The sequence below is a fragment of the Prionailurus bengalensis genome, chromosome B1 (genome assembly GCF_016509475.1).
Source record: "Prionailurus bengalensis isolate Pbe53 chromosome B1, Fcat_Pben_1.1_paternal_pri, whole genome shotgun sequence".
NCBI lineage: Eukaryota > Metazoa > Chordata > Mammalia > Carnivora > Felidae > Prionailurus > Prionailurus bengalensis.
In genome coordinates, this window is record NC_057344.1 from 80,627,031 (window position 1) to 80,654,074 (window position 27,044).

A 27,044-nucleotide genomic window follows, 5' to 3' on the forward strand; every position below is an offset into this window, starting at 1 on the left:
TTGCTATATATTTTCTATATGCCTTTTGGCTTTTTTGTCCCTCATTTCCTTCATTACTGTCTTCTTTTTTTGTTTAGTTAACTTTTTATAATGAAACAATGTTAATTGCCTTTTAATTTCCTTTTGTATATATTCTATAACTGTTTTCTTTGTGGTTACCACAGATTATGTCTGACACCCTAAAATTATAACCCTCTAATTTGAATTTATACTGGCTTATTAACTTTATGAACATACAAAAACTTTACTCCTTTATAGCTCCATCTCTGCCCCTTTCAGTTATGGGCATAAGAGAATTAAATTTTCTACATTGTCCAAAAAACATATACTAATCATTTTTTTGCTTAGAACCCTTTTTGGAGCAGTTTTAGATTCACAACAGAATTGAAGGGAGGGTACAGAGATTTCTCTTATACCCTCTGCTCCCACACATACATTAATAATTGTTTTGCTAATGCATTAGAACCTTAAGTTATGTGGAAAACAAAATGTAGAAGTTACAAATCAAAGTGAAAATAATACTAGCTTTTAGGGTAATAATTGTTTTTTTATAAATGTATTAGTCTCTTAATAAGGTACAAGACAAAAAAAACCATTGGTGTAATAATACTAGCTTTTGCAATTGACCATGCATTTACCTTCACTGAGATCTTTATTTCTTTATATGGCTTTAAGTTACTATTTAGTAGCCTTTTATTTCAACCTGCAGGACTCCCTTTAGCATTTCTTGCAGTGGTAATGAGCCTTCTCAGCTTTTGTTTATCTGGGAATGTCTTAATTTCTCCTTCACTTTTGAAGGACAATTTGCTGGATGTTGTTGTTGTTCTTTTCCCCTTCTAGCACTTTCAATATATCAGCCACCTACTTTCTGGCCTCCAAAGTTTCTGATGAGATATCTGCTTACAGTCTTAATGAGGACTTCTGTTTGTAATGAGTTGGTTTTCTATTTCTGGTTTCAAGATTCACTCTTTGTTTTTGCCTTTTAGAGTTTGATTTTATGTCTCATTGTGGGTCTTTTAGAGTTGTCCTCCTTAGAGTTCACTGAATGTCTTGGATGTTTTTATTCATGACTTTTATAAAACTTGGGACATTTTTGCCATTTTTCTTGAAATAATTTTTCTGCCCCTTTCTCTCTCTCTCTTCGCCATCTGGGACTCCCACAACACATATGTTGGTCCACTTGATCATGTCTCACAGGTCTCTTGGGCTCTGTTCATTTTTATTCAGTCTCTTTTCTTTCTTTCCTCATACCTGAAAATTTCAGTTGTCCTATTTTAAGGTCACTGATTCTTTCTTCTGCCTGCTTCAGATCTGCCTTTGAATACCTCTAGTTAATTTTTCATTTTAGTTAATTGTATTTTTTAGCTCTAGAATTTCTTTCTGGTTTCTTTCTAGTTTTCCTTTCTCTTTATTGATATTTCCATTTTTTCATACATATTTTTCTTGACTTACTTCCCATCTTTCTATAATTCTCTTAGCATCTTTATGACAGTTATTTTCAAATCTCTGGTTAGTAGTTCTGCCATCTGGTCTTTCTCAGAGACAGTTTCAGTGCCTTATTTTTTTTTCCCCCTTGAATGGGCCATACCTTCCTGTTTCTTTGTACACCTTGTGATTTTTGCTGTTGTTGCTGTTGTTGTTAAAAATTGGACATTTGAATCTAATAATGTGGTTAACTCTGGCAATCAGATTCTTCGACTTTTACAGCATTTGCTGCTTTTTATTTTGCTGTGTTTTGTTTTACTGTTGTACTCTGTCTTTGTGCCAAGGATCAGCCTGAAGTATACTTTTAAGGTCTTCCTAGGTCTTTTTGGTGCCTGTACCTTTCCTTGGGCATGAGTGGTGACTTATTTCCCCCTACATACTATTGCTTTCAAATGTCCTAATCTTGTGGTGCCTGGGTGGCTCATTCGGTTGAGCTTCTGACTCTTGATTTTGGCTCAGGCCATGATCTCACAGTTGTGAGACCAAGCCCGCATTGGGCTCTAGTACATGGACCCTGCTTAAGATTCTCTCTCCCCCTTTCCCTCTTCCCCTCCCCTGCTTGTGCTTGCGCGCGCTCTCTCTCTCTCTCTCTCTCTCAAAAAAAAAAAAATCTGGCTTTCAAAGCGTATAAAAGAGAAAAATGAAGGAGAAAAGAATGGTGCCAGGAAAGCACCAGCCCTTTGAATCTCCTGGAAGTTGCTTCAGCCCGAGAGGGAGGGGCTTACAAGAATGAAGGTGTATGTGCAATAATGGCTGCTCCCCCCCACTTGGTATCTGCCTATTCATGATCAGAAGCAACAATCAGAACACAGAACCCCGATATTTGGAAGACAGGGCCTTTATTGCCTACCCTGGCTCCTGCAAGCTGTTTGCATGCTGGACCAGGAGCAAGTGCATAGATGCCTGCCATGAGGCTTGGGGGTGGGATGAGTGGCTACCGCGAGCTAAGAGTTAAAACTGACCAAAGTTAATAAGAATTTACTGTCTAAGCCTTCCCTTGGATGTTGCAAGGCTTCAATAGACTCTAGCACTGCAAAATAATTACATCAAGCTGCAATTATTGTCTAGGTTGGGAGACAGATTGGTGAAGCTTCTTATGCCACCATTTCTCAAGAATCCTCTTCATTGCCGTTCTCTTTCGAAGTAAAAAAAATTTAAATGTCTAGTTATAAGAAATAAAATGAATGCATAAATGTATAGAGGATCCTTCTCTGTGTTCATTTTAAAATTATTTGGAAACTTTAATGATTTTGTTTGGAATGATTCTCTAAAATCATTTTAAATACTCTATACTTTTTTGATCTTGTAAGGTTCTATATATACACATAAAGTTATATATAGTGGTTGTGTTTATATATATACATTTATATATATGTTTACATATATACAGTATGTGTATATATGTATGTGTATGTGTACATATATGTATATGTGTGTGTGTGTGTATATATATAGATATATATAGCCTCAAACTGTGATTTAACTATGAACTGAATTTTCTTCATATTACTACATAAACATCTTTTTATATATTTTAAGCATTTTTCTTCAAGCTAATGTGTAAGCATGTTAAATGAAATCAAGTATTGGGGGAAAGTCTAGATAGAGGAGAATACATCGCCTTCATCGTAATCCACACACCCTGGGTAAAATTTGGCAGTCCCTTTCCAGTAATAACATCAGGGATACCCCACTAATTAAGATACCAGATTTAGGTTAGCCAACACCAGTATATCCTTGCAAACTTTGACATAAACAAGAAAAGCTCTAGAAAAATGGTATTTTACTATCAAGAGGGATGTGTGGAGCCATCCTTAGGACAAGTCAGTTGACTTAGAAATGTATATAAAATTAGGTTGTCTGATTTAACAGGCTTGGCTATATTGTTTTCTGTGGAAACCTCTCATTTTTCTAACTTTTTTGTGGCTTGAAACTATGAGGAGAAAGCTAACATACTGAAATGACATCTGATAAAGAGGAACTCAAAAGTATCAGCCACTAATGAAAGGTTGAACCATCTGGAAATGACTGGTACTCTTTTCAGTGTGTTTGCATTGTGTTGAAATTAAGTAATTGAAATTTAGTAGCAAAGTATTATTGTGTTCACCTTACTCTGTTTCATATGGCAGTGAAGTAAGAAATATATTTTAGAAAAACCTAATATATTTTGGTTTACTAATTTTGTTTCATTCTGGGCTTCTGTGTTTAAAGATTTTGGTTGTTTGGAATTAACCAGTGTGAATCTCCGCTTCATTTCTTAATTAAAATTAATTATAATTAATTCACAAAGTAACTAGTTAATTATTATAGTGTCTTTCCAAACTCTTAGGCAATCAATGGGATAGAATCTTCCCAAACTTCTTTTGCCCTTTTTTTTTTATTATGTTCACATTATTCTTAAGGGATTAGAAATTACTTAGGATAATTTGAAGTGCTTAAATTTTATTCTAGGTGTACTGGGAAATTATTGGATCATTTTAAGCAGGGAATGATGTGATGTAACATTTTTAAAAGATCACTAAGGCTGCTCTGTGGATATCTGCCTGGGTAAGAGCCCAAGTGAGAGATGATGGCATCTTGACAGGGTCGATCTGGTGAAAATGATGAAAAATGGTTTGATTTAAAAAATTTTTTAATTTTACTTATTTTTGAGAGAGACAGAGTGTGAATGGGGGAGGGGCAGAGAGAAAGGGAGACAGAATCCAGAGCAGGCTCCAGGCTCTGAGCTGTCAGCACAGAGCGTGACGTGGGGCTCGAACCCACAAACTACGAGATCATGACCTGAGCTGAAGTCGGACGCCCAACCAACTGAGCCACCCAGGCATCCCAGAAATGGTTTGGTTTAGAATATATTTAGGTGATAGGGAGATTAGAACTTACCAACAGAATGAGTGTGGAATTGAGTAAAGGAAGTAATCAAAGATGATGCCTTCTGAACTCAACTGAGCAACTGGGACAATGTCTTAGTCATATCTGAGTCTCTAGTACCTATAATAGTACCCAGCACATGGTAGGCACTCAATTAGTATTTTTTAACTAAGGCCAACCACACTTCAGTCTGTGCAATCTCTACCATTCCCACTTTTTATTATTTGCCAAAATAATAATGACTAATATTGGGCACTTAGTATATTTAAAATACCATTCTAAGTACCTCACATGTATTCATCCATTTAATCATAGAAAAATCTTTGTTAATTCCATTTACAGCTAAGGAAATTGAAGCACAGATATATTAGGTAACTTACCCATAGTTACACAGCAAATAAATTACAAGAGTGGGAATTTGAACCTATGCAGTCTGGTTCCAGAACCCATCCTCAAATCATTACACTATTCTGTCTTTGGATTTACTTAGGTCATCATTAAACCATGTTCTGTCTCATCTCCCAACTTGAGTGTACTGCCATTCCCTTGTCCTAGAATGCTTTTTTCCCCTTATCATTTCATGGCTAATGCTTACTCATTTTTAAATGACTTCAGTATGTACTGTAACCTTGCTACTATAATACCTGTAATAAAACCTACTATAAAACCTGTAATACCCAGAACTGTTCCCATCATGGCACTTACAGCATTGCATTGTCATTGCTACTTTCTTTCTTCTACTAGACTACAAGCTTCAAGAAGGCTGGAGCCATGGCTTCTTTGCTCTCATGTGCAACCTTCGTACTTGTGCAATGCTTGGCTTATAGGTGTTTAGAGGATGGATGAGTGATGATCTTTTATCCCTTCATGGCCTTGTATATGTGCTTTGCCTGAAATGGCTTTCTCCTTCCTCCTTGCCTGTGTACTTGGTAAACTTCTGTTTTCCACCTAACTGTTTCTTGCTCTGTGAGGCTCCTGTAGAGCCATCCTCAACCATATGGTAGAGTTCAGAGCTCCTGCTTGAAGTCTCTTAGTATCCATTGGCGATCATGTACGTGTAGGGTTTTTTCCTTCTTGATTAACAGTTAACAAACTAGAGACTCTGACCCTTTGTGGATATGGTTATGACCCACTGGTTTGGGGATCATGAGTAGCATTTTCGAAATGAAAGAGAGTGTAGTAAAACAGAATAGAAAAGAGTACATTGCATAGAGTAAGGCTAAATATTGGGAGGCTACCAGCAGATGCACCAGAGCATGGATTCTAAAACAAGACACCCTGGACTCAAAACTCAACTGTATGCTTACAAACAAAATAACTGGTTGACCCTGGCCAAGTTATTTAACCTTTCTGCATCTCAGTTCCACCATGTGAAAAAACAGGGATACTGATGGAAGGGATGGATGGCTCATGGAATGGTTACAAGGACTAATTAAATTAATATTTATAAAGAGATGAGAACATTTTGAGGATTAATGCATTTCAACTTTTGTTTCATACGCATGCATGTATAAAATATATATGTGCATGTACTGAACTGCTGTGTAAAATGTCTTTCCTGCTGTGAATTGCCATAAGGAAAGGACTCTGCTCTAGGCTTAGAGTTCTTTGAAAGCAGGGATTGTATTTCATTCTCCTTTAAGAGTCTTCTGACTTACATAAAGTAACACTTTATTTCTTGTTTTCTTTCTAGAAAAGATTGAAGAAACTTAAAGTTAACATTTTATATTATACATCTGTCAGATTATAAATAGAAAATGAGAAGTAAATAAAGGAAAAGTGTGGGCATATGCTGCCCACTAGAGTCAATATAGTTTCCCTGAGGGAACATTAAGTTTCACTCTGAACTTCTGGGCAGGTTGGGCAAAAGGGGAGATGTGATGGACTATGAAATTCTCATTTCCTGATGAAAGGAAACCTATCAGTTCTTCAAGAGGGACAAGCTTTTTTCCTGATTCTAAATTCCAAAGGAAAGTTATCACATGGACTTGTATAGGAAAAATGGGGCAACAAAAAAGAACTTTGCACACCTAGTGAACAATAAAAAGGGCATTCAGACAGCTTGTCGTAAATATTACATCCCTTAACTAGGTTTTATTTCAGGCAAGATAGGAACAGGTAGGATATATTAAATGAATACTGTATGCTGGTCTTTGTTTAAAGTGATCCTCACCATAACTCTGTGAAAAATTGTTGTTACTCCCAGAGACCAAGGCATAGAGAGGTTGAGTAATTTGACCAAAGTGATCTAATGTTATACAGAAGCAGAAGCAATGAGATAGAAAAAAAAAAAGTTCATAGAGACAAAGGAATGAATGAGCTAGAAAGAAAATGGACCAGACCTACATCAGAGATCAGATTTCGAAGCACCTCCTGAATTCTGAGTATTACTTTGGATCTAGAACCTTCCTTAGGGTTCACCTCATAAGGACTAGTCATTCTTTAATCCTGATTCAGATTTCCATAAAATATCCTTAAACTTATCTGAAAAAAATTCTCTTATCCCACAACCAGAATAGCCAAAGAAATATGTTGCCAAACATGGGATTTACCTTAAAAGTTAACTCAGCTTGTGTTTTTTTCCATTTCAAGATCAAGATCAAGATCAAGATCAAGATCAAGATAGATGTTAAATACATTTCCTTCCTATATTTGAAATGACCACATACAAGTACAGAAGGTAGTAAAATCTTAATAACATGATGAAAAAGGAGGGGCGAAAAAGAGATTCCAAGATTTTAAGAAATACATTTTTAGAAAGCAGATGGAATATTACCAGGGGTAAAAACTGCCCTTTCGTAATGATAAAAGGAGTTGGCTTATCAAGAAAACATAATACTAAATGTTTGTGCTCCAAATGACAGGACTTCAAAATACATAAAAACAGATAGAAAAGGAGAAACACAAAGGTCCATAATTTTAGTTGGAAATCCCAACACCGCTCTCTCAATAATTGATAGAATAATCAGTAAGAGTATTCAAGACTTGAACAATACCATCAGCCAACTTAAATAATTGACATTTACAGAACATTCCACCAAACGACAGCAGAACACACATTTTTTCAGTGCACCTGGAACACTTAATCAAAGGAGATTATATTCTGAGCCATAAAACAAATTTGAATATATTTAAAAATATTTAAATCCTAAAAATTATTTTTGCCTTACAACAATGGAATTAAATTAGAAATAAAAGCAGAAAAGTTCTGGAAAATCCCCATAAGTTAGGAAACCAGGCAACATACTTTGAACTAGCCCATGGAACAAAGAAGACATTGCAAGGGAAATTAGAAAACACAGTAAAACCTTGGATTGCAAGTAACTTATTCTGCAAGCGTACCACAAGATGAGCAAACATTTCTAATAAATTTAACTTGATAAACGAGCGATGTCTTGCAATATGAGTAGCATGTGACACCGAATGTCACATGATCACAACTGAGCCATTGGTTCTTGAACTGCTTTGCTATACGAGTGCTTTGGATTACAAGCATGTTTCTGGAACTACTTATGCTTGCAAACCAAGGTTTTATGTACTTCTAACCAAATGAAAAGAAAATGTGGCATATCAAAATATATGGGATACAGCTGAGGCAGTGCTGAAAGGGAAGTTTATAGCATTTTAAAATTCTTATTATATTAGAAAGTTAGAAATGTCCAAAATCAGTGCCCTAAGCTTTCGTTTTAAAAAACTGAGAAAAGAAAACAAATTAAAATGAAAGTCAAGGAAAGAAATATTAAGATAACAGAGAAATAGAGAAAATCAATGAAACTAAAAACTGGTTCTTTGAAAAGATCAGCTAAAATTGATCTTCTTCTAGTCAGATTGATCAGAGAAAAAAAGAAGACACAAATTACCCATTTCAGAAATGAAAGAGGGAATGTATCACTATAGCTTATACAAATATTAAAATGCTAATTAGATAATAAACCGTATGCTGATAAATTCAACTTCTATGGAATGGCTGAATTTCTTGAGAGACACTGCCAAAATTTACTTAAGTAGAAATAGGTAACAGAATAGGCTTATATCTGTTAAAGGTTTATATCTGTTTGTATCTGTTAAAGAATTCATAGCTTAAAAACTTTCCCCAGGGTCACCTAGGTGGCTCAGGCAGTTAAGTGTCTGGCTCTTGATTTCAGCTCAGGTCATGATCTCATGGATTATGAAATCAAGTCTGGCACTGGGCTCTGTGCTGACAGTGTGGAGCCTGCTTGGGATTCTCTTTCCTTCTCTCTCTCCCCCTCCCCCACTGGGGCTGTCTCCCTCAAAATACATAAACACTGGGGGGAAAAAAAACTTCCTACACAGAAAATTCCAGGCCCATAATGGCTTCACTGGTGAATTCTCCTGAGTAGTTTAGGATGAAATAAGGAGCACCTGGGTGGCTTAGTTGGTTGTGCGTCCTGACTTCAGCTCAGGTCATGATCTTGCAGTTCATGAGTTCAAGCCCCACAGTGCACTCACGGCCATCAGTACAGAGCCTGCTTCAGATCCTCTGTCCCTCTCTCTCTCTGCCCCTCCCCTGCTTGCACTCTCTTAAAAATAAACAAAGAGGAAGAAATAATAACAATTTAGTACAAACTCTTCAAGAAAATAGAAGAAGAGGAAACAATTCTCAACTTATTCTCTGGGACTGGCATTATCCTGCTATCAATACCAGAAAAAGTCATTACATAAAAAGAAAACCACAGAATAACATCCCTCATGAACATAGGTGCAAAACATTTTAAAGAAAAGTGGCAGTTGACCAGAGCTCCTGTCAGAAAGCTGGTGCACAATGCAAAGTCCTTTTCATTTGGCATTGGTGCAAGGTGTAGCCTGCCGGTGCTTTCTTGCCCTATGCACCAAAGAGTGAAACCCACCAACACAGGCACACTACCAAAGTTAAGAACTCTGGAACTTCATTATTATGAGCAGACAAATATCTTTTGATATTTGAGAAAATATCACAGTACAAAAGAAAAAAAAAAGATTAACAAAGATTATATTTGTAAAGGTGTGAGATAGAGAACATTAGTCCAGAGGGTAAATATTTATCCAAGAGAAAGAGAGAGGAGCAAGTGGAGAGAATGAATGGTAACAGCCATATATATAGATGTAGATTTCATAGATACACATTACCAAGATAAAGAATTCATTTTTTAGTTTCTACTTTTCTTAATTATGAATGAGTTTTGAACTTACTAATTAACTTTCTAGCATCTAATGAGATTATCATACAGTTGCTAGATTTTGTAATTTTGAACCATTTTTGAAATTCTGGGAAAAACTATTCACTATGATTTTTATTTGCTAAGGGTTCTTTTCTGAGAGGAGAGGGAGAGAATTTTGCATGATATTAACCTATTCTTTCCTTTTGCTGCATTTTTCGGATTTTGAAAAATGAACTAAATAATTTTTTTTACCTTTTTCTATGCTCTGGAACATTTCCTATGAGATGGGAGTTTCTTATTTATTGAGAGTAGTTTGATAGAACTACTATCTCTATGAAAGCAGATAGTTTTCTCCTTTGGTGGGAGAAGGGTCAGGGGGAAGAGAAAAGATCTATTGTAAATTGGTCTTCTAAGTCTTCTCCAGCAAACTGATAATTGGTATTTTGATGTTTTATATAAGTATCTATTTTATGTGGGTTATTATATTTAGCATGATAAAGTTTATCATGATATTTTCTAATAATGTTTAAATCTCTTTTATATCTTTAAAAACATTATATCTTGGAGATGGTATGAAGGTAATGGTGGCAAATAACATCGGCTCTAAAATTAGATTGCTGGGGTTGATATCCCAGCTCCACCATTCACAGGGTGTATGATCTTCAACTCATTAATTAAACTCTTTGCGCCATAGTTCCCTCATCTGTAAAATGGAGGTAATCATCATCATTATCATCATCATCATCATCATCATCATCCATCTCATTAAAAATACTGTAAGGTTTTAAAAAAGTAATTCATGTAAATAAAGTATTGAGAACATTGGCCCATTATAAGTATACAATAAAAGTTAGCCGTTACTATAATTGTAATTAGAAGCTGTATTACTTTTTTCATTCCTGGCACAATTTTGGAGACTTCCTTATTTTTGTTTTTCTCGATTATACTTGCAAAGATTTATTTGTCTTTTCACATAATCGGTTTTTTTGTTTTATGGATCAGCTTTTTGGTTTTCTATTAATTTATACATTTACCTCTAGTATTTCCTTTTCTGTCCTTTATTTTACTTCATGTCATTGTTGATTTTGTTAAGATTTCTTTTCTAGAATCCTGATTCAAAAGCTAGCTTCTTCACTTGTTTCAGTGCTCTTGTTTTCTAACAAATACATTTAAATTATAAATTTCTTTTTGAACAGTATGATGACATCTCCCTCAGGATTTGATATTTAGTGTTTTTATTTTGTTTCAGTTCTAAATATGTGAACAATTTCTATAGTGGTTTTCCCTTTAGGCAATGAATACATTAGAAATACACTTGTAAATTTGCAGATGAATAGTTTTTGTTTGTTTGTTTGTGAGGGGAGAAATGCAAGGTTGGGGAGTGAATCTTGTGCTCAGTAAATGGGCTGTGTATATCAGTTTATAAAATTTCCCAAATGGCCAGTACATGGTCAATTTTTATAAGTATTCCTTGTATATTTGAAAAATAAATATATATTCTCTATTTATTTGGTAGACATTTCCATACAGAAAACCCTAACGGAAACTAATAATTAGATTGAGGCTGTTACTTCAATCAAGCTAGAAAATTGTTATTCAAATCCTTTTTTCCTTGACTTTATTTGGAATTTTCTGAAAAAAATGCATTAAAATCAATTCCCCCTTATTCTGTTAATTTTGAAGCTGTGTTATTAGGTGTATTGTCTCCTAATTGCTCTATATCTCAGTAAATCAATCTATTTATGAGTTTCTGTTATTAGTATGCCCCTTTAATTTTTTATGCCTAAATTCTATTTTGTTTGATATTAATAATGTTGTAACAGCTTTCTCTTTGTTGCCATTTGCATTATAATATGAAAATACAAGAGAAACAAATGACATGTTCTCTATCTCAAGGAAGTTATAATCACTACTATATGTACATTTTGTACTACTGTTTTTAAAGTTTGAATTCAAGGCTCTTTTATTTTACTTCTGACAAATACTTCTTTTGTTCCTACAATATTCTTATCGATGCACATCTTTGATTGGATGTTCTCTATGCACTTAGTTATTACAAGTAGAAATTTTCTAAATGTTCGAGATAGCTACGATAAAATTAACACAACACTCAGCAAAATAAAATATTACAGATGTTGTCTGACGAAAGCATCAAATTGATCAATTTGCTTTTTGTTTTTATTAATTTAGTTTTTCCTAATGTATGTTTTGGAAGCTTGATCATTTGTACATAGAACCTATGAGAAATCCCTGGTCTCATTGTTCCCCTGTGCAATATATACCTCCTTTGTAACGGTAATTAAGGAGCATACACTTCACATGGCTACTTCACATGGCTTACATTATGGTGGTTATTTTTAAGTATTCAAGCTTGAAAGGGCAAAATCGATCCTTTTTTTTGAAACAGGGAAAATTAAAACATCAAAATGTGATATATAATTACTATGTTAAATAGTGAAAAACAAACTATTCCACAGTGCAAAGAATTGAGGTCATCTGCTGGCCTAAAATAGAACTTAACATTTCACTTAAATTTATTGCAGATTTCTTATCTGCAAGATAAGAAATATAGAATGACAGAGCAGTCATGAGCCTAATAATCATTTGGTTTAATATTTTTTCTTTTATCAAAAAAAGGCAAAACCGTGTAGTTAATGGAACATCAACGGATAGTTTGTAAAGAAATTCTATAAAGGTATATATTTTCTTCTCATGACAAAGTATCATCACCACACTAGAAGAAATGTCACAATAAGAGAAATTTAAATGCAGGTTTTATTATTTACCCTTACTGTATCTTCCATTACATTGCTGGAAAGAGCATGAGTAATGTTTTGTTTTCATTTTTAATTTATGTGACTTTCCCTTTGTAATTTAAACATCAGTTACATTTTTTTAGATACTTGTCATGTTTATAGCCCAATGTATACTATTTTTCTTACCATCATTTTAATAACTAAGTAAGTATTACAAAGGAATATGTGTTTGGAAGGAACAGCATTAGAATATATAGGATAAAGCTATAGGTGGAAAGAATTGATTGGTTTACTTTTCCCAAAGAAACCTCCTCATGCAGTTGTTTAATGTGAAAGGTTTTTTCTTGAAAAGGTTAAAAAAGTTCTAATCAACTTTTGTACATTATGTAGAACTTCATTTTCTAAACTCTGCAAAAGAAAGTTTCATATTTAATGGGAAATCATGAATTATTCCATTTATTATCTACTTCCTCCTTTCAAAGACATGATCTGGATAAAAGGCGGGGTGAATAATTTCAAAAAAATACAATACATTTTTAATGGGAAGGTGCAAACTACAGATTCTCATGACTATTAGCAAGTGTAGAGGAAACAGAATTTTACTTGCAAAACTCGTCAAACTCTTGCAAAGATAAAATGTATGACATACTTTAGTAAAAAAAAGAACACAGTGAACTTAAGTTTTCTTTTTAATGCAACTTGTTGTTTTTACAAAGTTTTGTTATATTTTTCAGCTTCACATTTTTATTAAAAGTTGATTATTTCACTCAACTTATATGGAAAATTGATAGTTCTTTAATTTATAAAGATGAAAAGCTGTAAGAAAAAGTTTAAATTATATTATTGGAGACAAAATTTCCCAAATAATAGAATATTAAAAATTTTAGAGAACAATCACAAGATCATGTTTCAAAAAACAGAGTGACTATTATATTGCGTGGGGTTTTATTTTATTTTAATGAAAATTTGTGAATAGTAATATAGACAAAAATGTGGAGTTAATGAGCTAGCATGATCATGTTTATACATGTTTGTAGTCCATTGCTTGTAATCATTAGTATGAAGCTTACTTTTTGTTTTTCTCTTCTTTTTCTTGTTTATTATTGTTATATTAGGACACAGACTATAATAATTATATTACTTGCTCAGATTTCTTTTTTTATCATTGTGACTCAATCCCAAACCTAAGATTATTTTCAGGCTTTATTTTTCAGCTCGTGGTTAATTGATTTTCCTTTAGTTGAAAGTTACAGTGCAATTTAAAAGAAAAGAACAAAAATACATGACTGCCTCATTTAGCCAAAAGTGCTTGGACTCAGCTGTGGTACTGTGAAAATACCTTCCCTGAAAATTCTTCTTAAATGATGACACTCATTTCGTACCTTTCCATGTATAATCTTTAGCTTAACCCTTCCGTTTATAAATAAGTTTAAATTTCTCATCTTAGAAGTTTACAAGTAATAGGACCGTTTTAAAGATGACGTAATTAGCCTCTCCTATAAAGAGCTTGCTTTCTTCTAGCTCTTTTCCACTGAACTTCTGAAGAAGAACTTTTTATAATGTGGTTAAGTTCAAGAGTTTTCCAGTAGAGAAAATCTTTCCGTAAAGAAAATGTGTGTTACAGCTACATGGGTAAATTTTTTGATAATACCTTATATTGACTGACAAATAGTTGCTTCATTCCTGATTGATGACAATCTCTGTACTCCAGATATTTGATTGCATTGGAATCACTTGAGTAAATAATTTTTAATAGGAAATAGACACAAAAAATTCCTGTATATCATGAAGGGAATTTTTAAAGCTATTGTAACATCGCAGTCTGCACCGTAGTAAATAACCACAGCTTTTCTCTGATCTCGGGTAGCAATCACTAGGAAAAATACCATTTGATTAACGTTTTTGATCTAACAAAAAGTTACTGCCTTTTATGCTAAATACCAGTTCTTACATAATTGCTAAATATCAGTTCGTACATAATTGAGCCTGAGAAATAATCTTTGTTCTACATTCTACACCAATATCCCATGTATCCTGAAATAAAATCACCGATATTGAAGTGAATTTTTATTGTGCTCTCGGCAGAATTCTTTGCTGACCAAATTTTTAAATATTTTATTTTTTGTTGATTTATGTTAGTAATAGTGCTATTTGGAAAATATAGGCTAAACTTTATTTCTCAGTTGTTATTAGATTTTTTAAAAAATAATTAAAGGTTGAACTTGGGTTAAATAGTTTCTTCCAAATGGCATTTTTCAATTTGTACACATACCCTTTAACTGTTGGCAGTCTGACTATGGTTTCTGTGATTATTAATATATAAAAATGTGTATTTTCTAAAAATACAAAGCACAACTTGCCTGTGTAGCAGTTTCAAATTTAGTAAACTTGTAATTGTTTAGAAAATCACAAAAAATTCTGTCCCATAACTTCTTGGGGGCAGATTTTATTTATTTATTCTTAAGTTATCAAATAAGTCCATCTATCTAAAATGATTCTAAATCTAAGCTGAAAAAAAATCCTGCCAAATTAATATTTATGTTCTGATTTATTGATAACATTTTTAGGATGATTAGTTTTTTCAATTGATGCAACTAAAGGTGGTATCACATTTATTTGGATAGCGATTCTAATCGCTAAACCGTGTAAACATGCATTTGTGGTGTTTCTTTAAAATGAAGCTAACATGTTATGTATTTCAATCTTTGTTAGGAGACTTTATATATTTTATATAAATTTATAATAAATACATTGTTATTTGTTATAAATAAATTTATAAATAATATACATTTATTAAATTTTATATACATTTATGTAAAATTATACTTATATTGTATAACAATATAAGTATTGCACAATAGATATACTTTCAAAATTAGTTTTAGATTTTGTGTTAAAGAAATACGACCAATACATTTCACAAAGAAAATCATTATTGTTAAAAAGGCTTACATTAAAATTCCTGTGACATGACTAGTCAAAACTGCAATAATATTATTACAGAAGTTATTTTCTTTATTGAAATATGTGCTAAAACTATACATAAGCTGCAATGATTGTATTATCTTTATTATATGTTCATTTTTATTTGAGGAAGTTCCCCAGAAATATTTAGGAGAAATTAATAACAGTGTTCATTTTAATGATTAATTCTACTTTTAATTACTAATTATAATAAACAGTGCTTGCTTCAGCAGCACATATACTAATTATAATAAACAATAATAAGCAATAGATTTTTTTGTTTCAAGTATAACAAATTCTACTTTTTGAGATGTTGACATGTAAATAATTCAAGTAAGTCATAAAGAAAATAAGCAGTGATTATCAAGTTATTTATGATTAAATGGATATACTGAGATGCAAAATGAATTTGCTTTAGAGAAACTATCATATCAAAAGTGCTTTTTATGTACATTTTATTTGGATTCATAAAAATGCCTCATTAAATTTGTATATGTTTATCTCTAAAATATATTTCTAATTTTTCCAGACATGAGAACTGAATAGTTTGAAAACTGTTCATCTGTGATATGCCACCTGTCTTATTTACATTTTTAACAGTTGAGTATTTGTTAACTGATCTCATAGACAGCTACATATTTTGCTGTTTCCAGATGGATGAGATAGAATACCATGCATAACTTTACATTTATCTTCTTTGAATGTCACCTTATTTACATATCAATTAAAATAATATCTGTATTAAGATGGATAATGAAAGTTATCAAATTTACATGATGTAACTGCAGTTTGCTAAATTTCCAGTAGATGCCCCCAGAGACCAGTCAACTCATTGGAAATCCTTTAAATTTAAAAAGAGCCTTTTTCATATTGAAACATTTTTTTTCTTGTTATATTTTGAAGTACATGGAAAATAATTAAATGTCCTAAAAGTTCCAACTCTCCAATGGTTATTACATAAAAATATATATGAATGATTTTAGTCTATTTCTTAATTAGCGTTAGTTCTCAATCACTCTTACTACTATGACTAACAATTGTTAAAAACCTAAATTAGTGTAAAATTAAAAAAATACTTTCAGTTGTCATTGTAATTTTATATGCTTTTAAGTCATTTTAAATATAATTGATATTTTTTCATTCTAACTTCTCTCTTTACCTATATTTATATGGCTAGGGGAATGGCATATCTTTGTTTTAGCTTTTCGGGAAAATTTTACTCTTTTCACAAAAAACTATAAAACACACCCAAATTACATGGTTTTTATCAGTGTGAGTATGTCAGAAAATACATATTTTCTCCATTCAAACTATATGTAATGTCTACCTACACTGAGAAGTATGGGTAAGAATAGTGACTCACTTTATTCCGTGGAAATTATATTAACTGAAGCTATTTAAGTATTAATTTAAGAGTCAGTGTAATTATCCCGTAGGTGATTCCAATAACATTTATTCCTACAATACGAATGTAAGACTGTTATAACTGACACATAGATAACCCACTAGTGACTTATAAATATTAACTTAATGGAATAAAAGTATTATCCTGACTTTTGATTAGATATTACACATCTTCTAGGTTTATCTTTGTCAGATTAAATAAAATTTTTATGATCTTGTTTTAAATTATGATTTTTTTTATTAAACTGGTTTTGAAATATTTTACAGAATATGAAGCTTCACCTTGATACAGTATTTGAGTTTGTCCTATGAAAAAAATATGTTAAATATATTAGTCATATATTTGAGTAGTTGATAATTCGTTTTGATTTTGAAAGCCCATCTGGTAACTAATATAAATACCTATGGGTTAAGAGAAATAAAAGAAGTTGTCATATATATTCATTCCATTTATTCATGTTGTTCAGATTTGTAGAAGTATGTGCTTTTTATCCTTTTATATATTTGTCCTCAGTGTTTTTCTTTTATTAGACTTCATATATCCTTGCGTGACAATCATATCTATTTAATTTGCTTTGCATGGGTGCTACTGTCTACTTACTCATTTTAAGGAAGGGGATTCTGTGGGAGGGTCACATAATGACACTAATCTCTTTTCCTAGTCCAGCAGAAACATGGATTAACAAGGACAAAGGCAATGGCTTTCATATTTGAGGGTTACATTATAATTGTCCAATAATGACAAATTCCTAAACAATCAATGCAAATAAACAAAAAACAATGTGTAGAGGAAGAAAAGGAGAAGAAAACCCAACAAATTTAAAGCAATAAGAGAGAGCGTGGTAAAGTGCAAAAATATAGAATTCATACTCAGAAACCTGGATGTGAATTCCAGTTCTGCCCCTTATTAGTTTGTATGGCTTTGTCACTTATATGGCAAATCACATCCTCACCGAAGACAGTTTCTTTATCTGTGAAAATGGAAGTATTACTTTGTAGAGTTACTGTGTGTTAGAAATTGTGTCTACAGTGTCTAACACATTGTAGGTAGTCTATAAAATAGTAGCTGCTCAGAATGTTTTAAAGCAGAATTTTAAAATGATAGAATATCTCCATGGCTGTTTAACAGAAAGCTCCCCATCTCTCAGCATCTCCACACATTCAGCTATGAAGTTCTGTCAAAGTGTTCAGTTTTACTTTCTGTAAATTTACAGATTTTTTTTTTTAATCTTAGGATCTTTTAGGGCAATTTTTACGTACGTTCAAAATGCACAGTGTCTCTTTTGAAGAATGGCTTTAAATCGTAATAAGTCCATATTAAATGGATGGCCACTTAATTCCGTTCCTAAATTCATTCTTCTCCAGCTGCATCCCTCAGTCCGGTGCAACCTTAGGTGTCTGCAGTGGTAGATACCTTCCTCGGGGTAGAGATTTATAGAGTCCAGTGAAAGTCACGACTTCTGCTACTGTGAGTGGCATATTCTCTGTCAGGGAAACTCTTCTCAAACACCATAATATCAAATCTCTACATAAATTTTACCAGAATTCTCAATTTCCCCCCAGCGTAGTGACTTTTTAGGTCAAAGAGATATTTCTTCTTCTGATTCTTGCAAAGAATATATTTTAATTTAGACTAATATTTGTTCTAATATGCAGATGAAACCAAAGACTGATAACATTGTGTCCAAATGAATAACAAAATAATGAATTGGAATTGTTTATATTTCTATTTGTGTTTAGAGAAATTTTCTTTCCATAAAGCAAGTCAACTTTAACTATGATTCTGTTATGAAATATGAAACCTGAGAAGTCCAAATATCATAGTGAAATTGACATACGTTTTTTTCAGGTAGTCAGTTCATTTTAATAAAAGAAAATTATTTTGGTTAAAAGAAATAATTTGCAAGGCACCTGGGTGGCTCATTCAGTTAAGCATCCAACTCTCATGGTTCCTGAGTTTGAGCCCTGCATCAGGCTTCACGCTGATAGCAGGGAGCCTGCTTGGGATTCTCTGTCTCCCTCTCCCTCTGCCCCTTGCTTGCACTCTCTCTCTCTCTCTCTCAAAAATAAATAAATTTTAAAAAAAGAAAGAATTTGCATTAACTATGAAGATTTAAATAGGAGCTAATTTAGTAAATCACTAACTGCTCGTTCTTGCTCTCAAATTAATAATGAAGATTTAACAATGACCTACATGTACAGATGCATGTATATGCGCACATGAATTTGTATATAAATAGAAATGATAATCAGCATAGTTATATATGCATTTTAAAATACATCTCTATTTGAAATCTCTCTTGCAAAGAATGGTCTTTTAAAAAAAGTTACCAGAGGGGCGCCTGGGTGTCTCAGTCAGTTGAGTGTCTGACTTTGGCTCAGGTCATGATCTCACCGTTCATGGGTTCAAGCCCCACATTGAGCTCTGTGCTGACAGCTCAGAGCCTGGAGCCTGCTTCAGATTCTGTGTCTCCCTCTCTCTTTGCCCTTCCCCTGCTCATGCTCTGTCTCTCTTTCTCAAAAATAAACAAACATTAAAAAAAAGTACCAGAAATTTTAAAAAATTGTTATCAGTTATATATCATGGATGTTTTGAGGCTGAAAATATGTCTTGGAAACAACTTTAGTATAGCCCCTTCTGAATCCATTCATGTTCTTTGGTCACAGACAACAGAAACTGATTCTGACTAAATAAAGTAGAAACAATTTTATTGGAAGGATATTAGGTAACAAGCTGAATTTAGGGAGAGCCCAGCTCATATGAAAAGGACAAGACCTGAGACCCTTGATAGGATCTTGGTAGCGAGAACTACTTGAGACTCTTGTCAGGATATCAAGTTGACTGAGCTCCAAAAACCTCCTAACCGTTTGTGTTTTTCTTGCCCCAAGATTCAGAATTATGGGAGAGGAACTGGTTTGCTTAGTTTGGGTCACTGATCCACCCCTTGGTTAGAGAGTCTTTACAATCAAGTCCCACCAAGATGACACACAGTGTGAGAATGGTCATTTTCAAAAGTGTTTGGAGTACTGCCACCTGTGGAAATGGAGCTAGGTGTTGGGTGACCAAAGCCAACCAAAACACCCTCACCTTCCAGGTGAAGGAAACAAGGCCTGCAGAGTGATTTTCTGCATTTTTGTCCCAGTTGAGATTAGAATGTGGATAGCCTCCTGGCTTGTGTTTATTTTTATTGTTTAAAGTCAATATTCTATTTTTTATTTATTTACAACTTTCTTCTCTTCCAAGGCATAACCATCAAAGCTGACAGTGCTTGTTTGAAGCAAGGTTAGATTTTTAGCCCCTCAGATCTCATCCTCAGATCTCCTATATTCCCCCACAACCTGTCTCCATTTGGAGGTACTACTTGGGTATCTTTTCAGCCTTCTTCTCACTTAAGTTATCTGAATCCAATCTCATTATCTTTCCCCAAACCTGTTCATCCTTTTGTGTTCTCTTCTTTAGCAAATAACCAATTACCTATTGCCCAGCCTCAAAACCTGGTGTCCTCCTAGGTCTTCCTTTTCCTCCTCCCCCAACACCCCCTCAGTCACCAAGGAATTGATATTTTTATCTCCTAAATATGTGTTGAACCCACCTACTTCTATCCATTGCCCCTGCCTTTCCTTTGGTCCAGCCCCTGTGACCTCTCCTTTCCAAGACCACCAGATTCCTCCATCTCTTCGCCCTGCTCCCAGTTCTACCCTCCTCCTGGCCATTCTCTTGGATCAGGTACAAATTTTAGAGTCACAAGCTCGAAGATGTTAAATTGAAAGCCTTTATTTTTTTTATAACAATTTTAATTCCTGGCCGCGAGCCTTGATCTTCCCTAGTGTAAAAATCCAGTCTTGTTCTTCTCAGGTAATGTGAGTCCAATTCAGTGATTTCTCAGGTTATTCAAGATTCTGACACCTCGTCCCCTCACCCTGTTTTCTCATATAGAAACAACACAGTGCTGGAGCAGGGTAGAGAGGAGGAGAGTTGCCAGATTTAGCAAATAATAATATAGGATATATACTTCAATTTGAGTTTCAAAAAAATGAGTATAAATATGTCCTATGCAATGTTTGGAGCATACTAATACTAAAAAAATATTCATTGTTTATCTGATATTCAAATTTAACTGGGCATCCTGCCCAGTTTCATCTGCAACTCCAGGGCTGGGGGTTTGTCAGTATTTACTTTCAGATCTTAATCTAAGACCTTACTACAGACACTGCATATCCTTCTCTAGTATCTGTTTCTTCATTCTTCTTTGCCAACAAAACTACAGTTTTGCTTGGGATAGCAATGTGTCTAAGAACAGGCAGAATTTTAGTTTTTCCAGTCTCCTTGCAGCAAGGGGTGGCCATGGCCAATGGGACCAAAGTAAGAATTTACTAGCAGTTACAGGAATGCTTTTGGTGTTCCCAGTAATAGGGAAAGACATATCCGGTGCCACCTATCTCCCCATTCTTTTTGCCTTGAAGATGGACACAATATCTGAAGCTATAACAACCATCCAGTGACCAGCAGGGGACAAGCATGAGGTAAAGAATAAGATAATCCCAGGTGCATTGACCTTGCCAGACCACTGAACCAAGGCCATCAGATGCCTACTTTTAGGCCTCTTTTGCTGAGAGAAATGGAGATCTCTAGTTTTAAAGGTACTATGAAACAAGTTCTCTTGCTTGTAGTTGAATGCATTCCAAACCTATGGGGTTGTATACACGTGTCCATCTCTCACGTATTCAATCCATCCTTTTCTGTCAGATTTGGAAATATGCTGACCTGACTCCTTTGATAGCTCCCTAAGGCTTCTTATTCTCAGCGTTATAGCTGTGTCCTCCTTCAGCCCCCAGTGGGCGGCCATACAAAAACATTTTAGCACACATTCCCTCGTTGTGGCCAGTGACATTGTGACATATACCAGCCCTCTATTTCCATTAACTGTTGTGTCATACATGGAGCCCACTAGATGACTATGGTATTTCACCCATACCATTCAGGAGCTATGGGAAATTATAGTGGCTGGTTCTGAGAAATCCAATACAGTGACTTTTGGTATACCTTGTGTGGGGCAGGTAGAAGGAGAAGAGAGAGAGGACATGGCCTTTGCAGCATTTCACCGCTCCTTCTTCATACTATCTTCCTTTGTCTTGACAAGAGGGCAGAAACAAACAAAAATCTTTTACTTCTTTTCTCTTCCCTATGTCATACGTTTTTGGTCTCCTACAACATGGGGGCCTTTGACCTTTGGCCTAGGAATGTGGCTTCCTTATTTTCTTTATGGATGAGTCCTATTAAACAGGTGTTGTATATCTATCTGGATGCCAGAGCGGGGAGGATAACAGCTCAGCTGGAACACTCCTTCCGGGTGATTTTTCTAAATTGTAATCTCATGTAGTGATTTCCCTAACTGGGACCCTTCAATGGCTCTAACTCACTCTTCGCTTGGAGTCCACACTTCTTACCATGGCTTTGAGGTCCTGTCTTTTCTTTAAAAGCTACTCTCTCACCACTCCTCTCTTCACCTTTCTTTATACCTAAGCTTATACCTTACTTATACTGAGTAAGAAATTCTTGGTGGATGGCATATGGGCGGTTTTTTTCTTTTTTTCTTTTGTTTTTTAATTCTTTAGATGAATCTACTGCATATCCAGGAGTTGAGAACCAGTAGTTTAGGACTTTACATGTATCTGAGCATCTTCACATACATAATCTTTTTTTTTTTTTTTTTTATAAGTGGGGGAGGGTCAGAGAGAGGGAGACACAGAATCCGAAACAGGCTCCAGGCTCTGAGCTGTCAGCACAGAGCCTGACACGGGGCTGGAACTCACAAACCACGAGATCATGACCTGAGCTGAAGTCAGATGCTCAACCGGCTGAGCCACACAGGCACCCCTACATAATTTAATTTTGTTCTTAGAAGAATCCTGTGATATAGGTACGGCATAGATTGATACACACATTTTACAAACGAGATGAAATGAGGTACATGGAGCCGTAGAACTGGGCCCAACCTTGAGTAATCTGACTAATTCGAGGCTGTCTCCACTCCACCCTGAAATTTTTATTACTAGTAGTATCACATTGTGTCAGTTGTTCTAAATATTTAACTGGCTCCTAATTTTTAAAAAATGTAATGTAATATAATTAGTAGCTATATGATTTGGCCTCTGATTGCTCATTAAGTGGAATAAAAGCTGCCACACAGCTGTTGTCCCATAACTCTATTTCCTGTATCGCACTTTTCATCATCTGAAATGATTTATTATTTCCTATTTACTTGTTGGTTGTGTTCTCCCACTAGAATACAAACTTCACAAGGAGATTGAACCCATTTGGTCTAGAACAGTGCCTTCTACCTAGAAAATTTAATAGCTATCTGTTAAATAAATTGAGTATTCATTTGTCACTTTATCTCCTTGTATATGATTTATCACTAAATTAGAAGTCAATTATTAATCTAAAAAATCATTAACTTAATCATAACTGAAAATATTTTTAAGTGTATTTATTAATATATTTTAATAAACATTTTCTAACCAAACATCCAAGCATGAGTGAATGAACAAATGAAGGAACTTCCATAACTTATAATGAAGCCACATAATATAGAGTGCCTTTTTGACATTAAATGGCATATTTAATTTTTGCTTGGCATGTTGAATTTTTTGTTTTGTTTTACTGGGAGGCTAGTATATCAAGTACTTTTGGATCTTGCAATTGCTACAGTCTGCATGTGTTCCCCCAAATTCATATGTTGAAATCGTAACTCCCAAAGGTGACGGTGTTAGTAATTGAGGTCTTTGGGAGGTGCTTAGGTCATGAAGGCTCTGCCCTCATGAATGGGATTAGTGCCTTATTAAAAAAAAAAAAAGAAAAAGAAAGAAAAAGTCTCCAGAGAGATCCCTAACCCTTCCACTATGTAAGGACACAGTGAGAAGGCACCAACCATGAACAAGGAAGAGGGCCCTCACCAGGAGGCGACCATGCTGGTGACTTGATCTTGAAATTCCAGCCTCTAGAACTGTGAGCAATATATTTCTGCTGTTTATAAGCTACTCAGTCACTAGTATTTTGTTCTAGCAGCCAGAATGGACTGACATCAGTCAACTAGTTTATTTGTCCCTATCAAACAGAGCTCAGCTCTGGAACTTCTATATTTATAATGTAATTTTATTAAAATTACTACATTTGGGTAGCTCCTGGCATCTTTCATTAAACTGAAGTTGTTCAATTATAAGCGTGTGAGGCAAAGATAGTTTTCAGCTTTCACTGAGGGGAAAAAAAAAAGGCAGCACATTTCAACCTTTAATCTTTAGAGAAGAAAAACACTGCATGGACTTAAAGGATTAAAATCATGTTCTGAGTGTTGGGTTTCTTCTTCCCAGTTACCGGAACTCGTACAAGAAGAACATTTGTGTGGACATGCTGCGAGACGGTTATCACAAGTCCTTTACTGAGCTCTTCGCCCTGATGGAGAAGTGGGATGCCCTGCAAGAGGCTGCAAGAGTTAGGTCCCTTTTCTGGTTGCAGAGACCCCTGGAGGAGCAGCCTGATAAGCTGGGTCACTTCTACCACCACCTGACCAGGGCTGAGGCGGCTGAACGGAAAGGTGAGTGGAGGGACTGTGGGCAGCAGTGCTGCGGGAGCTGGAGCAGTGAGCCCGAGGGAGGATTGCAGAGTGTTTCATGTCTGAATTGAGACCATTAAGACACCTTAGCACAATGCATTCTAGACATCTGAGCATCTTTATGGAATACATGATAGGGGAACGCTGAATCACAAGCTGCCCAGACACAGGGGCATCCTGCTGATGTCATTTCAAGCAGGAAAGACAATGCATGCATCGCACCTAATAACACCGCCACAATGTTCCAATGTATTAAAATCTTTTGTATCATGAATTACAAATCTTTCCATGGTTTTTAAAATATATAATCTGAATAGAGACTTTTACTAAGAGTTTCATTCTTTCAAAGAGTATTATAACTTAAAAATTTATATTGATTTTCTATTATTTATATAATAGAATTTGAAGATCTTACCAACAAGTCCTACAGATTTCAATCGGAGAATTTTTATTAGTGAATAGTAGGAAGATATGAAAAGCCTGCAATTCACAATTATAAATAAAATTGTTAATTTTATATTTTCCATCACATCATTTGTAGTAAATTCCTTTTCTTGTATCTGAAAATTTTCCCAAAAGTCAGTGTTTCATCTAGTGAATAAAATATTTTGATCTCCACTGTAATTATACTCATATTGTTGTCATGAGCCTTTCCTAGTTACATATTAGGAATTGGTCGTTTTATATAATCAAAGAAAGGAAATCCTAGATCCTAGAAGTCAGCATATAAATTTGGTGATCTAAATTATTTTTTTCTTCAACTTCTTGTGTGAAAATATCATAGGACTGAAAGAGAGAAGCTCAGGCCCCAACAATGCCTATATTTTACTTCAGGCCTTTCTATGAGAAAATACAGTATTAGAGGGACACCTAGGTGGCTCAGTCAGTTAAGCATCTGTCTTCAGCTCAGGTCATAATCTCAAAGTTCATGAATTTGAGTCCTGCATTGGGCTCTGTGCTAACAGCTCAGAGCCTGGAGCCTGCTTTGGATTCTGTGTTTCCCTGTTTCTCTGCCCCTCTCCAGCTCCTGTTCTGTCTCTGTCTCTATCTCTGTCTCTCTCTCTCTCTCTCTCAAAAATAAACATTGAAAAAATTCTTTAAAGAAAGTCGAGTATTACACAACTTTCCACAACTGTACCAATGACAGTGGGGAAAATTAATGGGGGCATGGTAACAGTATTAGAGGGATAGCAGAAGTCTTTCAACCTCTACAGTGGAGTTAATACATGTTTCCTATCAGGTTGTGACCTGACTTACAAATATGAGATACACGAAAATTTTAACAAGGGAATGTGCGTGTGTGTGCGTGTGAATGTGCGTGTGTGTTTGTATGTGTGTGTGAGTACAGGAGGCAGATATTTGTATTCTGAAAAATGCTTAGCTGCAGGATTTTTTTAATTTTTTTTTAAGTTTGTTTGAGAGTGAGTGCAAGCAGGGGAGGAGCAGAGAGAAAGAGAGAGAGAATCTTAAGCAGGCTCTGCATTGTCAGTGCAAAGCCCTTTGCAGGGCTGGAACCCACAAACCATGAGATCATGACCTGAGCCAAAATCAAGAGCCAGATATTTAACTGACTGAGCCACTCAGATGCCCCACAGGATTCACGTTAAAAATAGAATCCTCTGGTGAATTTTAAAATATGACATCTAATTTCTCAAGAAATTAACTATTATAAATAAAAAATGCTTTGTAAAAAACTTACATTCTCGTTTCAGCTCCAAATTCTGAAGTGATATTTGCACTGAAAATAGAATTGAGCAAGATAAAAATTTCCCATTAGTCGTTTTTTCAAGTTGAATTCATCACATTCGCTAAGTGTTTTAAATAGAGGCTTTCATCTGAGTAGCATAAATATGAGCCCCATACATCACTTGTTATAAAAAAGTGTCATAATTATGAGAAACTTGTCATAAAGCATTTTGTAATTATAAAGAAACTAAAATGCTAAGTAGTCTATTTTAATGTAGAAAACATTAATTTACAATTTTTTATTAAGTAAAAGTAAACATTTAAAGAAAACTGTTTCTTGGGGTGCCTGGGTGGCTTAGTTGGTTGAGCGTCTGGCTCTTGATTTTGGCTCAGGTCAGGATCTCACCTTTCGTGGGTTAAAGCCCCAGAGCCAACTCTGCACTGACAGTATGGAGCATGCTTGGGATTCTCTCTCTTTTCCTCTATCTCTCCCCACCCCCTCAAAGTAAATAAATAAACCTAAAAAAAAAAAAACTTTCTCCAATCCCAAAAATTAACAAAGTCCAAACTTTATAGTAATCAATACCTTATACACATGATATTAGTAAAGAAAAGAAATATTTTCTTTACTGGTTGGTTTTATCATATATTCATAGCAACTAAGCTGTATTTGTTAAAGAAATAAAATTACCTCTTGCTCAGGTTATCTTGTTCAAAAATGCAGTGGCTTTTGCCTGGTTGAAATATAGAAAATTAAGATTATAGCAAAGAATATTGTTGGAAATACCTCAGTTGAAGGACTTGTGAATATTTTTATACTTTAGAAAAACTGTGTTAATTATTTTCACATTTACTACATAAGCTTTATTGAGGAAAAATTGTGATACAAGTTAAGAACATCCCAGAAAATGGGACAGGGGATATACTCATTCACTCTTATTAATTTGAATTAATCTTAAATCTTAAAACATGCACACATGCAAACACACACACACACTTAATCTAGAATGTAAAAATTTGTTAATGGTGTCTCAGGATTCCATCTTATGTGGTCATAAGACATATATGGAATCTGAAACAATTATCCTGAAGTAGCATTATCTCTGAGC

The 27,044-nt window shown here is 34.5% G+C and overlaps 1 protein-coding gene across 4 annotated transcripts in view; it reads left to right on the plus strand.

The window, feature by feature from the left end:
• The window catches only part of TTC29 (tetratricopeptide repeat domain 29), a 248,906-nt gene that overhangs the window by 23,938 nt on the left and 197,924 nt on the right, over positions 1 to 27,044 (plus strand). For all 4 annotated transcript variants that reach the window (XM_043567875.1, XM_043567890.1, XM_043567868.1 and 1 more), the window contains one exon: positions 24,008 to 24,231. In XM_043567875.1, the coding sequence (XP_043423810.1) occupies positions 24,008 to 24,231 (224 nt within the window). The remainder of the gene's footprint in view (positions 1 to 24,007; positions 24,232 to 27,044) is intronic.